We start from the raw sequence: 16,297 nt of genomic DNA on the forward strand, positions 1-16,297 counted from the left end.
CAAAAAGAGCAGTTCTTATTTTCTTCCTTAGTCAGGCATTGTGACAAAATTGAAATTTATCATTAAAAGGTTATTCTTTTAACAATAAAACACTTGCTATCTAATGTAAATTCTATGTGAGATTAAGGTTCCAAAGGATCTTGGGGAACTTTTAATGCATACTTAGTGGGACTTTAATAGGACATCATTTGGGCAGTCTGGTGTTTCAGGAGACATTTGAAACTTTCAACCTTCTATGTGATCACACAACGTAAGAGTTCCAGGTGAAAAAGAGCTAACAGACTCTACAACTCAAGACCTACAATGCTAGGTTGAACTACAGCACTCACCCGGTAGGCCTAAGGTCAGGCAGGGGCCTGTCCAGTGGCAAGCGATCGCTCAGGTAAGCGTTGTAGCCATAATACTGGAATTGTTTAAGTGCGATACGTCTGTTTTCAGGACTGAGATCCTGGCCCCAGTGAGCAAAGAGCGATGAGTCGGTGAATGCTTCAGCAGGATTTTCTTCCAGTTTTGGTGGAGCTTCTACAAAAGACAAAAGGAAGCAATTTTAGCCTTTCATTCCAACAGGCTCTAGGGTACATTACTTTAAAAAGTCTAACTTTAGGGAGAACACCACACAGAACAGCACATGCTGCCTGCTTACACCAGCCTGTAAGTCTTCACATAATGTGTCCTCACACGCCTCTTATGGCAGTGTAACTATTAGCACCTAAGGCTCAAAATTTAATATTCATAATACAGTTAGTTAAAACCAACTATTTTTCATCACAATCAGACTAAAGGCCGGGACTCATAAGTCTAAATGAATTAAATTTCAAAAGGATCCTTATCAGACAACAAGAATGTTACTTTGTTTTTATATACAAAGATGAACTATTTAATTTCAGCCTGAATTATCTTGCTAGAAAAAGATGAAAGTTTTGAAGGGGAAAAACAAAGGAAGAGAAGAGGGAGTCTGCAGAAAATACACAAAATGGCTGCTGATGTCTGTGTGTAAAGTGTGTGAAACCACAGATTCAACAGAGTGAAAAAATTCACTGCACTTGGCATCCATGTTTAAATAGCAAACCAGTTTCAGTCACACATTAACTTTATGGTCCAGTTTACCAATACAGCCTATTTGAATTTTTAGTCCATATTTAGGGGTGTTCAGTGATGTGACTAGGATGGGTACTTTGTAATATCTCTGTCATTATAAAATGCTTTTGTTCCACAAGTCCACATCTCTGGCTGCTGTTAAAAATAGAGAGGATGAGAAATGATATACGTAGAACTTAATTTAAGAAGAGCTCCAGTACAATGAAATCACAGCATTCATTCTCAGTATTTAGTTGCCCAAGAAGTCTGTTCAAGGTGAGTTGCAAGGCTCTCTAGCAGCACTGTCTCACCCCTCCAACCAGCCCTTCAGTCTCTACGCAGGTGACCATACAATCTAAGCCAGAGAACCCCCTCTCTCTGTAAACACTTGATGATATATGGTACACTAATAAAGAAAGATCAAATGCTTACCTGACCCCGATTTGTCACCATAAACTAGAGCCTTGCAATGGAAAAGTGTTTTCATTTTCTGGAACTTCTAATTATTTATGAACCGTCTCCATAGCCATTAACAACTAAGCAACTACATAAAAGCTCTCGTTTCTGAAGAGCTGTACTCACAAACCATAACTGTTTTTTTGACACAGAGACTTAAGAAAATAAAAGTAAATCTTTGGAAAGTCTTCAAATGTGTCCAACAGGCAGAAATTTCAACAGTGTCCAAAGTCCTCCTCAGCACCCACACAGTCACCTACAGACCTGACAGCTGGCTTAAGCTAGCTGCATGGGAACATCGAAAGAGAACAGTTCATGTACTAATAGTATATACCGCCAGAATCGTGAGTCCCAAAGAATGCCAGAAAGCACATTCTTTGATCTCTTACTAAAAAGAACCCAAAATACAAAACATAAATTGAGAAGATTAAGTTGTTTGATTTGTTCAAGATGTTTTCCTTTTTCCCTGACAATACTGACAGAAAACTAATGATTAAACTTGCTTCCCTGAATTACATTCCAACCTCTGTAAATATGTAATGTTTCTTTACTTGTCAAAGTATCGCCTCCCAGCCTGAATCCTGGAATCGGCTTCAGTTCATCAAAGATGAAAGACATGCTAAACCCTCAGTCAAACAAGGAAACTACTCTAACAGTCCCTGCTACCACACAGATAAGTGTGACAGAGTGGAGCTTGTGAGTTCATGTACAACTTTGCAATGGAAATGAAGAAAGCTTGACAAATTCAGATCATTTTAGAAGGTCCTACATTGAGAAAGGCAGAATATTTTTCAAACACCAGTCCAAAAATCATAACAATGGGGAAAGTCACAGGTATCTCTGCTGTTTGACAACCATGCGATCTCCACAAAAAGAACTTGAATTTGCACAAAGAATCTCACAAACTATTTTCAAACCCAAAGAGATATTTAGATCAGGTATGTTCTCGATCCTGGCCAGCAGGAATTAATATTGCTTGGCACTTTTCAAGAACATGTACATTCATGTTAATCCAGAAAACTACGAAAGTATTTGTTCAACCTGTTGTGTGTTACATTAATCTGTATTTCTCCAAATCAAACACACTTTCCCTGAAGGCTTTAACTTTTATATTTATTATTACACTTGTGGCAGAAGACTGTAAGATCCACCCACATGCAAACAGCACACCAGTGCATGAAGACATCGGAATAAAACTAAGACTCATGGTAAGAATAGTGCGTGCATGTGCATTTGTAACTACGGGCAGTTCCAAGGATAACTTTCGATGGATGAAGAGCCATCCCAGAAACAACTGCCTTCACAGAATCACACTCCCACAGGCATCTTTTGAATTTTACCTAAAGATTTTATGGGCAAGAGTATTTCCTAGCGTGTTCTATGAATCTCTTGCTGTTTTCTGATTGAAAAAGCGCTCAGTAGTCCAGGTTGTATCTGCAAGACTACAATTTTCCAGCAATAGATATCTGTGAATTTATTTTACAAGCTCTTATAAACCACTTGCCAAATGCAGCCATTTTTTCTATCCTAAGCAAACATTATTTCAATGTTACTCTACAGGAAAAAAGCATTAGCAAGAACTTTCAATTACAATTCCAGTCAATGGAATTAAGTATGCATCCCTGATGACAAAGTCTTTATTTGGCTGAAAACTCTTGGGGGAAGTGACTTTATTCATCCAGTTTCACAAGAATAAAAAACAATTATTCTAAGACCATCAGCTGCCTTTCGACTAGTCAACAAGCATATTTGATATCTTAGTCTCTGTAAACAGATCTTAGCCTGAAGTCTTACGGCCAATTCTTCTTCTTACCACTTACTTCTACAATCGCAGAATAATCATGGGAAGCTGAGGCTCAAAGATGAACCAGTAAGTAGTACTGCCTGAAGCAATACTAAAGTAGGCACATTTATCTGCTCAGTTTTTCTTAAAAGGGAAAGACCGGTTCCATTTTTCCTGTGGGAAGAAAGCTTACCATCCACAGCACATTGCTGCAAATGTTGACATGGGGTCTTCTCTATATTAACTTTTCACACCATCCGAAGAGCAGAACTGTACACAGACATGAGGTACTAACTCTTGGCAGATTAACACTTTGCCATTAAATGAATTGGTACCAGAGATGAATCACACAGGTGTCAGCTGGCTGTACACCTGGGCTGAGGAAGTCTCCTTCCCAGAGCCTGGCTGGTCACAGCATCAGCATGGGGTTGGTCACACTACTTACCTGAGTCAAAAAACCTCACAGCTTATTTTCCAAAAGCTTCCCTGTGTCTTTCGCACATACTTTCTGAACCATGTTTACTAGTTACGCAGTTAATCTTAATATAAAATCATCATCTGATTTCATCATCTTTATCACCTTCATCTGATTTCACTGACCGGCCTCCAAGACAGAAATTCACTCTCCTTTCTATTGCTTATTACATACAATAAGTCAGAGACACCAAATCAGTCACACAGAAGACACTGCTGAAATCCAGGTTGTACATGACATGAAACCAATTATCTCCTAGTAATAAAATGTATTTTTATTAGTAATTGAACATTGAATGAACCTGTGTTAACACTGCTCTTGCACTGAAACACACACACACAGGTTCCAACAGCTTTTTCTAGTGTACTGGGTACAAACAGCAAGGTTTGGGTAGCAAAGGGACTGAAGGAGCAGCCTCTGTGGAAGAAGGTCAGGTGCTGCCCAGTGCCAGACGTAGCCACTTCCCCAGCAGACTCACTGCTAGCCAAAGCTGAGCCCATCAGTGAAGTTGGTGGCACTTCTGTGAAAAAATATTTAAGAAGGGACAGAAAACTATGAGGAAGAGGGAACAAGGGTACAAGGGAGCAGCAAAGAGAACAACAGCAGAAACAAGGGAATGAGAGAAGCCCAAAGTCAGGAGAGTAGGAGGTGCCCCATGTTGTTTTCATTTCCTAAAATCCAAGTTAGTAATTAAACGTTTGTGTTATTTGGTAATAAATACTTGCTTTCTTCAGAGGTTGTACAATTAAGCAGCAGACAACAAAACGTCTACCCCTTATTATTAGTAAGGAACTGCAGACAAGCAATGCGTTAGAAGCAACAATAAAAGACAAGACTAACCCTATCCCATCGAAGTTATGCATTTACTTTTACTAATCTCAACTGCTGTAGTGTACCAGTATATCCCTTTCCTTCCTCTCTCTTCCTTCGTTATCTAAAACCTGTGCTTACTTTGTTAGTTTTTCTCAATACACATTTGTCTCTCCCAGTTTTCATAAGGCAACTCATACAACTGGTACCCAAAGAACAACAATATACAAAATATGTATCACGCAGCAAGGAATTCAGGAAAGGATTTTCTTGATTACCACCAAGCATATTTATAGCATCATTTGACAACAGCTAATAATGGCACAGGAATTGTTCTGCCCACCATGAAAACACAATTATTTCCACAGTAGTACAGGACAATCACTTAATTTACAACAGCATTCTTAAGTTGTCAAAGGAAGGAAACTAAGACTATTGGATGCAGCCATAATGGTAGCAGTCTTCAAGCATCTTTGCAAAATATAATTACTAATTACCATTTGCATGATATAATTATTTAATTACATGGGGATTTTTTTCTACCAAACAAATGCATATCTCCATTTCAGTACCACAAATGGCACCTCTAACAGCACTGATGCATCAGCTATGCAAAGGTTTAGCACTGATCTTCCTTGAAAGACTGTCTTCAGTTGTGTCACCAGCATAACTTTATGGTGCATCAACATATTTCTTGCATATCTGTTATGCAAGCACCGATCCTACCCCTTCATACTTCCTCATCAAGATTTAAGAAAGACCATGAGAACGTCAGTGGCTGCTTCAAGTTTCTGATGGCCTTAACTAATAAGTTCATGAACTCATGTAACGACATTAACAGCTGGCATTTAACAGATTAAATGGGTAAAGATCATACCATATTTCATCTAATTTCAGCAGTAGCTAAGGCACAATGATACTAAAGCATCTATAAGGAATAATTTTTGAAGCAATTTAGCATCTAAATCTATAATTGGCACTGTGGCTGCTTGTATTGTATCATGATCCATCTATGGAAGCCTTTAAGCTTTAAAATAAATCAGTTGTCCTCTCTTCCAATATACATCTGCAGATAACAACTACTTGGTTTACAGAAGAGGACATAAAGACGGCCCTGAGCAGTAAGAGTTCAGTACTTCACAAGTCACTGCACAGGCTTTATCCTCATCTTGTGTGCTACTTAATTTGGACCATCAGCTGCTGTCAGTAATATACTTTTCTGCCTTCTTTTATTTTTTCTCTTATTTATTTTCCTAAGCTGTACATTACATAACTTTTATCCAGTTTATGACTGATGTTAAACTGACTCTGTTGTGATGTTCTTCATTATTTCTCATGTTTATCTCTCCTTGAAGTTTCATCATGTAAGAACAGCCTCCTCAGTTATTATTAACCATTCCTACAGATAGTACCACAAGGTCTTGAAGTAAAGAACCCAGTTCAAAATATGCAACAGAAAATGGCAGCAGAAAGGCCCATCCCTAATGACAACCAGGAAATTCTGGTAACAGAGTTACACTATGGTAAACAAATGAATATGGTACTGCATAATGAACTAGTAAGTTTTGTAAAAAACTCACTTACATGTGTATTGCATACCTCAAAAAGCAAACTCTCTTCAGACCAACACTGCTGAGAACAATGGGACTAACAAAATAGCCAGCTTCAACAGAAAAGCACACTGACATCATCAGCTCTATCTCCATAAAAACCTTTCAAGCTCTTTAAGAAACACTTTTTTTTTTTTTTTGCAGCTTCATTCAGATTTCAGCTTTTCTTCCTGAGAAAGGTTACCATGAAGAGGTTTACAATTACAAGAAAGGATCAAAACAGAAAAGGGCTGCAAAAATAGTTTGAGACAGATTCAGACATGTTTGTTGTTACTAGTCCATAAGATTTGTTTGGGATCTACCCCTCATTTGACAGCAGGCCTACTCACAAAAGCAGCAGTGTTGCTTTACCATTGTGAAAATGCCTTCCATGGTATCAGAAGTGCTTTACAACATCTGCAGTGTAACCTTATATGCTGATTTCAGTAAGTGCCAGTAACAAGAAAGGATAGAGAGTAAGTCAGCGAAAATATCCTATCTGCAAAAATACTCCTATGTCAGCTAAAGACGTGCAGAAAGCATCAATAATTGAGCAAAACTACACACAGTCAGGTGTAACAGGTTGCTCACAAAAGAAAAATGAGTCAGAAATGATGCCAGGCTGTAGGCAGAAAGGCTTTGATCACATGCTCTTCAGAGTTCTCCAGTGCTTGACACTTTGATTTACTAGCGCAGAAAGGAAGGAGCGTGCAATGATTGAAGAGGTAATGTAGGATCCATGCCTTACCTTACAAGGTGGACTCATGATGCAAATCTAAGTAGATTCGCTACTTAGAACATCTCTGTCATTAAAGACAAAATAAACCTCAACTCTCTGATATTCAGCAGCCAGATTTTTTGGAAGTCAGGATAAACTAGTAAATGCTTTTATGAAAGAATACCATAGTTTGATGAAACTGAAGGAACTGACTGTCTCACACAACCTCAGGAGCCTTCAGATTCTTGAGACAATCATGAAGAAGCTCACAGCAACTTTTGTGTGTTAGATTGCCTCTTCCGGTACTTTGGGAATTCTTTCAGGATTTTAAGTACCAACTTCTTCATAGGCCTAATGGCCTCAGACTTTGGCTCCCAGCACTCAAAACCAGACAAAAATCATCTATATTCAGTTTCCTCCAGGCAATAGCATTTCAGCTTTCTCCTTTCATCCCTTTCCTTTACATGTGACCTTCATCTGTTAGCCAATCCATAACCTCTATACCCTCTTGCCAGAGGCTATTCTGCGCAGCAGGTAAAAATTCTGGACTTGGTCATAGAGCCATGATACAGTTTTTAGAAGTATGAAAACTTTACCTGAATTTTGTCACACAGGAAGATACACAGAGGAAGATTCCACTTTCAAAGTCTGTTGCAATTAATGCCAACACATTATCAGTATCCTTAACAATTACAGTCTGACAATTCCTGTCTTGGAAGGCCGATCCCATGCAGGACACCACTATAAATCCTCTATCAGATGAATGAACCCCTGAAATGAAAACATTACCTCCTTGTTTGTACCGCGTGATGAAACACCGACAAGCAATGGCAGAAGCAGCTCACCAAGATGCAACACTGCATCAGCCATGGAGAAAAGTATACTGGGAAGACAAAAAACTAAAGTTACAGTAACACTGTAACTTCTGAGCTTCCCTCAGAGAGGTCATTTTACATACCCTCTCACCCGCAAAAAAATCACAATACTGCTGACAAAGTGTCAATATTGTTTTGGGCTGAAAAGTGAATTTTACTGTTTTGAATAGTCAAGTTAATTCTTCTCCTCAGAGTCTAGGTTTTTTCCGAAAGAACTGCCTTTAACAGAAGTGCACCTAAGGAAAAATGAAGTTTCTAAGTGTGTTATATTCTGCTACTACTGCTTACTTACAGTTCAGTAAGTCATACTGAAGTTGCCAGGGTTCCTCAAAGAGACTGACAGAGCCTGTCAGAGCCTGTCTGTATAGAGCACGAAGAGTAGAAAGCCTAAGCTTAAAAAAAAATAAATCTGATCCAAGCTACATACAAAACACACAGTCACCTTGAGAGGATTCAACTCGGTATGCAGTCTTTGCATATCCCAGCACACGCTGTAGTTTGTGTCAAGACTGGACAAATTAGACAGACAGGGAATAGGAAAAACACAACCCCAAAAAAGGTGGTCCTTTCCCAAAAAAACTAACTGTCAAGAAGCCATGATAATACTACAAATAGCATACAATCAGTATGAAACTTTAAAAGATGTAACTGTATGACAGCAGATATAGAAGGGAATGCCAAAAAAACCCAATTTTTGAGAACTTAAAACACAATTTATTATTAATTTATATGTTTCCACTATTGCATTTTAATGCAGCCAATACACATACATAATGGTAAGCTACTAGAGTGCTGCTAACATTTATTTTCATTAGTTTCTGAACAAAACAAAATATATTGGAGAAATTTTATTTGCTTCTGAGAAAAAACCCCATGCTTATTGTGGGTATTAAGGAGGAAGTTCAGTGATTCTGCTGCTTAGCAGAAGCCCTTTCTCCCCATAAAGTCACTTACAAGTTCTAGAAACATAAACATCAAGCTGTATTTTCCCTATATGAATGACACAAGTAGATATAAACTAAGAGCCAGAGTGTGCTGTTTGGAATCTACCCAGATTCACACAGTGCTCTGTGGTTTGGTTTTTTTCTCTTTCGTTTTTGACCAAATAGGCCATCCTGGAACGCTGAGCGTTTAGGAAGCCTGGGATAGATCCATCTGGGTCTCCTCCAGCGCCACACTGACACCAGCGCACACAAACACCACGGCAGGGGTGCCACGTATCTCCACAGCTTCTTCACATATGAATTCTTCATATTCTTCACATGTGAATTCTCCCCTGTATTCATATTACCTAGATTTTCCCACTAACTGTTCACTAGACAAGACTGTGGGGAGCTATTTATCAAATACACGCTCATAAAGGGATTAACTCAATTGTACCACACATTCTCAATAATGCACTGATTTGTCATTTCCTTTCAGGGAACTTCTTATCAGGAATAGTAGGGTTTATTAGATGTTTGGTGATAGAAAGATCCATGAGATCTTTGAATTCAAATTAAGAAGTTTGTATTATCAAGTCTTCTCAGATCTGAAATAATGGAATGAGTTAATATATTGCAAGAGACTGAAAAAGGGATGCTAAACATATACTTACTGAAAGCCAATGACGGCATACAAGTTTTTACACAGCAAATGGACAGCCTGGCTACAGCACAGTTGGTTTAAAAGTAATGCAGGTAGAGCAGCAACAGGCACTTGCAAATGTAAGTGATCCAGATGCACCTCCCAAGGAGGAGACACAGGGGAGGCCACTGGTCCCAGAAGACTGCAGGTCACTGGTACTGAACACCACAAGATCTTCTGCTTACCCGGGCTGTGTCCCCTGAACTTCGTTTTATTTGATTGCTGACTGGTGGAGATGCCAGGCTGCAAACATAGGCAGCTTTCGGGTTTTGACAACTGGATGTTTGTCTCCTTTGTACAAAACTCTGCTTGTTCTACATAATACATATGTGAAAATGTCCACCTGAAAAGGACAGACATTCATGTAGAGAAGCTGGACACTTCCTGCCTTGGCAGACTTTGATCACCTAATGGTTGCCAAAAAGTCATTGCACAAAAGTTACTTTACACTGAAGAAAGATGTTTGGAGATGACTCTCAAAATGTGCTCAGCGCTAGAGGGCAGCGTAAGAAACAGGAAAATTTGTCTTCTAAGAGAAATCTGAAGCTTCTAAGACTTATCAAGAACTTGTTAAAGAGCTCTCAGAACTGCAAGTACCAAACTTATAAACTTCTAATTAACCAGCAAATTCTGTTACATCGGTTATTTCCTAAGGGTAAGAAAACATACAAGACAAAAATAAAATTACTATTATGTCTTCAAGCAAACGCTAAACTATATTGCCTGGGTGCACATAAACAACACTTTATAGGAAGAAGGTATTGGTATGGGCTCTATAGTTCTCCTGTATACACTAGAGCTAGCCTATTCTGATCTGAAAACACTGTAAATCCTGGCTGTTGTTGTTTCTACGCACAAGTGATCTTCTCACTACTAGACTATTACATTCCCCGCTAGCCGTAACTGTGCCATGGATGTGATTCAGGCTAGACAGGTGCCCTGCATCGTTCTGGCGAAGTTAACATAAAGTTACCACAAATGTGGACAACGTGAAACTATGGTAAAAGCTTTTCGCTTACTAGAAAGAGCTTATCAAATGAGATACTTATTTCCAAGTACAGACAATTTCCTCTGCTATTATTTACCAGATGGAGACATGGAGCTCTCTGACAGGTAACAATACTGCCCGTTTACGGCCTTCTGTATTCATTGACACCAATATTTTGACAGAGACCAATTTTATCTCCTCAAATGGATAAAAGGCTGATTTTCAAAAAGCATACTATAAGGATATTGAGGACCAAGGAGTATCAAGTTTCAAATCTTCAGGCTTTCAGAAACATGTTTTTAAGATTGTCCAATGCAATACCTCTCTGCATTCCTTATATTTGGAAACCAGATTTTTAAAAAGCATCAATTCATTTGAAGTAACACAGAATTGCTTAACTACAGGCCTTCAAGATAAAGGGTGGTCAGAAGAATTATTTATTGACTATCACTTAAAGGACTACTGTTGTCTTCATTACAAGAAATATGTTTTAAATGGCAAAATTATTTTTCTCATTTCAAAAAATTCTGTACTTAAAACACTAACTTAAACTTAGCCTGTAGGCAAACATGCAAGAATTTTTGGAGTAAAAGTCTAATGATACAATTATAGTCTGCCAAACATTGCCTGAAAATTAATTTGGTGACCTTATTTCAGTTTGTGATACATAGATCTCAACATTACAAACTGCAGTGCAACTGCCACGAACTGTTAGTGGTACCCATAACGGAAACAGAGGAATCGGATGGACACAGTTACCCATCTAATTTTTCAGATAAGCAGCACAACAGTCTCGTTCCAAGTTATGGTTCTGGTTAGCAGGGATAAACCTCTCTGCAATGCTGATTAGATCAGATTAGCACTAAAGTGCTAAACCAGCTGAAGCTCATAATCTGTGGCGTCTGCTGTTTTGTGAGAGTTATGGCACTGGCCTAACAGGTTTCCTGTCTTGGACCAAAAAGACAGCATGCTATCACACACAATGGCCACCTTTTTAGTTATTTGTGATCTATTTTGCAAAATTCCCATCAAATTTCATTATAGCGAGGACTGTACAAACAAAGAGACAATAACGTACAAATTAAACCCTAATTTTACAGAACAGTCAAATGTTCAGTAACAGAACACAGAAGTTCACACAGAAGTTGTTCCACTGGCTTTGGTGCCTTAAGGAGAACTTGAACAAATGACTTGCATGTGTACAACCTCACGCTTGCCTAACAGTCTGTCATTAGGTAAGTCGGTTACACTGTGCATTTTTTCCAGGCAAGAGTGGAAGACAAAAGAAATTCACAAATAAGAGTCCAGTTTTCATGCAAGAAATGGACGTACCAGAATTAGAGACTACTTCTACTTGGTGCTCAGTAACAAAGCTGAATTTCTAAAAACAACTTCACTCACTACCTTATTACCATGGAAGAAAGAAGTAGAAACACAGGAGATCACTTATGGAAGGCCTAGTACTATAAAATTACACTATTGCATTTACAATAATTTTTATTTTGTAAATGGATGTAAAACAACTGAATTATCGTGGAACTTTGGTGTGCTTTTTTTTTTTTTTTTAAATTCAGCAATTTACCTCAGTTTAAACTGGAGTCAGATAGGATTACTCAAACCTTCTTGGCTAAGACCAGTAACTAAACACTGGTCATTGTATTAAGGCTGTAAAGATTTTTGCTCAAAATGCACATTATTTTTGCCAAGGGATGCAAGAGGATCTCTCATGCAGTACTGGGGCAGGGGTTTCACACCTTCACTCCTCTGCAATCGCCACTGTCGCAGAAGACAGTGGAAACATCATTGTTGACCACTGTAGGATGAGCAAGCAGTGGACACAGAGCCCTCTCAAAATCTCATTTCAAAGGTGACGTTCAAATCCTGTAGATACTTCACATTTAATATTTCTTCTGGGTCAAATGACCAATGCTGAGGCCTGCTCTATTATTTAGAACTTTCATTCCCATGCCCATTAAAATCTGTACCTTATTTTATTCTTTGTTGAGGAGCTGACATATTGGCCACGTAATGCCCTGATCAAATTCCAACACGACAAAAACCCTCCATGCCAAAAGTCCTCCTGCAACTGGCATTGAATGCCATTTCTTGTTTTCCCAACTTGCTTTGTTCTGTTTGTGCACATCGTGGAACTTCTGTTATTTTATTACTACTGGTAGAAGGGCTAACAAGTGTAAAGGCTGTTTTAAAATCCAGCTTATTTTGTATTTAGAACTAACATAAAGTTTAGATGATAAACAAATAACTTTTTTTATGCAATTACCATGGTTTAAGAACAGCTTGAATCATAAACAGAGTGGGTAGCTGCCCAGGGTGGCAGACCACCTACTGCAAAGGCAACAGAATAAACCAGGTTCCACAGTAAGGCTTAGGGTCAGAGACTTCTCAAAGACACAGCACAGTGAGTGCCAGCGCAGAAAAGGAGATAAAGATTCCGAATATTCCACTGATTGTAACTGCAGATGTTCCTAAATTTAGACATCTGCTTATGTGCTTACTAAAAAAGGAATCTCATCTGCATTTAATGAATAGCAGACATCACTTTTCTTTGGGATTAGTGGAGATTGCATCTGTGCAGCTGAGAGGATTTAAAAGCTCCGTGTGTTTTATATCATAAAGCCAAATCTATGTCACCTGAAGTAAACACAAATGCACTTAACTATTTAGAAAACTGTATTTTGCCAAGAGCTATCAAGCTGTGATGTTAATTAGTCATATGTACTGCTCTTACTTTTATACAAAACTGAGTAGTCACACCAAAAGTGAAGTCCACATGAGGAAGCAGAACCTAGCTGTCTTCTACATTCACCAAACTCAAAGCACCAAAAATAGGCTGCTTCTTTCAGTAATCACAAAAAATGAGATTTTCTCTGCTTACTGGGCTGTACTGAGCTTCCTCAAATTAGCTCTCCTTCACCAATTTCCACTCAGTCCTCTGAGGAATTTTGGTTTGGCCCCTTCTTCACAAACACATGCACGTTAATGAGCAGCAGCTCCCCCACTCAAGACAGCCTTTTCACTTTTCATAAATGCTTTCAACATTACGATAAACCCTGTAAGCTGTTTCACCACTTCCAGCAAAGCTATCACTGGCATCTCAGTAAACAGCTATTTTGACAAGTGGGCCTGCTCTTGATAGGGCTCCTAGTTCAGAATTGCTTTTCAAACGCTTGCAGATGTAATTCTACATGCTTAGAGTTAGTTCACACTTTCAAGTTTTTTCCTAAGTAGCTTAGGAAAAGAGACAGAGATGATCTTCAGATTTAAACGAAACCTGAAGATATCTGAAGAACAACAAGGCAGTTTTGAAGAAGAACTGGCAGGCACTTCTCTAAAAGCATCTTCCATTTGCCATTGCTCTTTTCATGCTTAAAGCACTAGACGTACACAAATTCAGTAGCAGGGAGTAAGGACATTTTAAAGGTTCGCAAACTACATCTCAATAGGAAAATAAGCATAATATAGCTTCTCCTCTTTGCAGAAAAACATGAATGACAAATTAAAAGCACTCTTCCATCTTTGATACCAAGTAAATGATTTGTGCTAATGTTAGTAGCAATAATGAACTGTGACTGTCAAGATGTCATGAATTCTCCTTGAAATAGTAAGAAAAAGTAAAGAAAATGAAGTCCTCAGGTTTAACAGGTACTTGGTAAATACTACAAGACTACACTTACTTTTAAGTTAGTTTTGGAAAAAGTTAGTAAGTCAAAAGCATTGTAAAAGACGACAGTCAGTCACACACACAACCAGTAGTCTGCAAAAACAGAAGGCAAAGAGGATTTTCTAGATTATACACAGAAAACACTTCGGTTTGTTTACTGTTCACATCTGTATGCACTGTCTATCCTACAGCTAAGAACTGTGAGAAATACCTACTATCTGAGGTTTTTTCCTGCTTCTGTGTTATTTTAGGAACTGCAGATAAAATGGCTTTAAAACTTACAACATTCCACATTTCCTTTGCAACTTTAAAGACCAGAATAACTTTAAAAAATATTTTTTATTTGAGGCTTCATTAATTCTACTCTTCCACTGCTTCGGTCATGTGAAGAACGGAAGCGTCTGACCAATGTTGGCTCTGTGGGGTTCTGGCTCCATTAGCAAGATTCTAATTTTTGCTGAGTTTACATTAAGTATTTCCAAACTTCGATAAATACATTAAAAAAAAACCACTATGGAAGAAGGTATCTCCCTAGTGTTCTCCACTGTCAAGGTAATAAGACTCATCTAAAGACTGGAGTGTAATGAAGAAAGAACAGTGGAAAACTCCATAAGCACTGTTACTCCTCAAGCCAAGAGGAACAAGATGCGCTCAGTTCTCACCAAAGCATACGGTTGCCCATGGACTTTGATGGCCACTACATGAGGCAAGTACTAGACATTGAGTGTCATTCCACATTAGAGCATATGATCTTCAGATGAGAGGAATACAGACACAGTTTTTAAAAGCCCTATCTTTGTATCCACAATTGGGTCCCTCCTTGGTAAACAAGGCAATAAAATTAATAAAACCAGCAGAACAGCAAGGCTCAATTATTTAATATTTCTTAAGCAGTTTGAAGATATAAAACTGTACCTGTTTCATACTGCTCTTTACAACACAACAAGTTGACTCCTCAGAAGAAATACCGTGCATTTTTATGGATAGGGAGTTACGAAGCCATGAATGATGGGGAAAAAGGTGCAATGACATGATCATTATTATTGAAAGAGATCTAAAAGCTTAGAACATACGAGGAGTTTCTTAAACTGGTGCTGACTGCTACAAAATGACAGACAAATTCCACTGTCATTTACACTAGAAATTAAAGATATACAGAGGTGGTTGGTTATTTTTGTTGTGTTTTTTTTTTAAAGCCATCATAGTCCCGGCAGAATTTTAACCAAAACAAAATACAGCTAGATTAATGAATCGTACTTATAGCTGGAAATTCTGTTTTATGCTGAAATAAAAAGCAAGAGAAAAAGATGAGGAAGCCAAGAAAAATAGAAATTGCTGCCAAAAAAAAGAAACTAAAGAGAAATCAAGGAAAATTCAATTTATTACGCAAGATACAACAGGGCACTTCAGTTACTAATTTCTCAGCATAGGACTACAGATCCCTGTAGATTTACTACGACTTCAGTGTGAGAAGTGTTATTGAAAACGGCAGAAATTCACAAATCAACCTCTTTTAAATGTGCTAAGTCCACAAAGAAGAACATAAGTAGAAACATCTTCTAGAATTTATAATTTATTACCTTTCTTGCAACATAAAACAAAGTTATAATTTGCCAAAATTCAGCCATGTCTGTTTTCTTCCTGTCGTCATCCCACATCTGTAGATCAGTTTCTGGTAATCCCACAAAGCAAAATGACAAGGGGAAAAAACCCACCTTAGTAGGCATATGTTTTGAAATTATACAAGAACAAGAACTTTTTAGTTTTCTATTTCCTTCTAATAACCCTGTGTATCGCCCATCCTGAAGGGAAATACAAATGATAATTAAAGATTAACAGTTGTTCATTTTGTCTAAGATTAAATGAAGGCACTTTGATAAGAATTGTTCCAGTCGTTTTAATGGTGCTCACCAGTACTGCAACCCAATTTAAGCCAGGGCAAAGTAGTACTGTCCCCACTGCACAGCACCTCCAAAAACACCAACATCTTACTGAGTTACTGAGAAACACTGTCACTTACTGAGTTAGCCACAGTACTCCTGCAGAATTCTTCAAGTTATGCAGATCACCAATATGGTTCAAACCTACTTACCACAGAAACACTGACAAAAATCAAAGCCAGGCATGTTATTGAAGAAACGCACTTTATGATTACTGTAACAAATTAATCATGTTTGCAGTGTGCTTTAAGGAGGAGAAGACTGCACCCAGCAGCAAT

The 16,297-nt window shown here is 38.2% G+C and overlaps 1 protein-coding gene across 2 annotated transcripts in view; it reads right to left on the reverse strand.

Moving 5' to 3' along the window:
• Window positions 1-16,297, reverse strand: part of GALNT18 (polypeptide N-acetylgalactosaminyltransferase 18) — a 242,144-nt gene that overhangs the window by 127,149 nt on the left and 98,698 nt on the right. For both annotated transcript variants that reach the window (XM_082000014.1, XM_082000013.1), the window contains exon 2: window positions 330-522. In XM_082000014.1, the coding sequence (XP_081856140.1) occupies window positions 330-522 (193 nt within the window). The remainder of the gene's footprint in view (window positions 1-329; window positions 523-16,297) is intronic.

This window comes from Phaethon aethereus (assembly GCF_964289735.1).
Source record: "Phaethon aethereus genome assembly, chromosome: 5".
NCBI classification, from domain to species: domain Eukaryota; kingdom Metazoa; phylum Chordata; class Aves; order Phaethontiformes; family Phaethontidae; genus Phaethon; species Phaethon aethereus.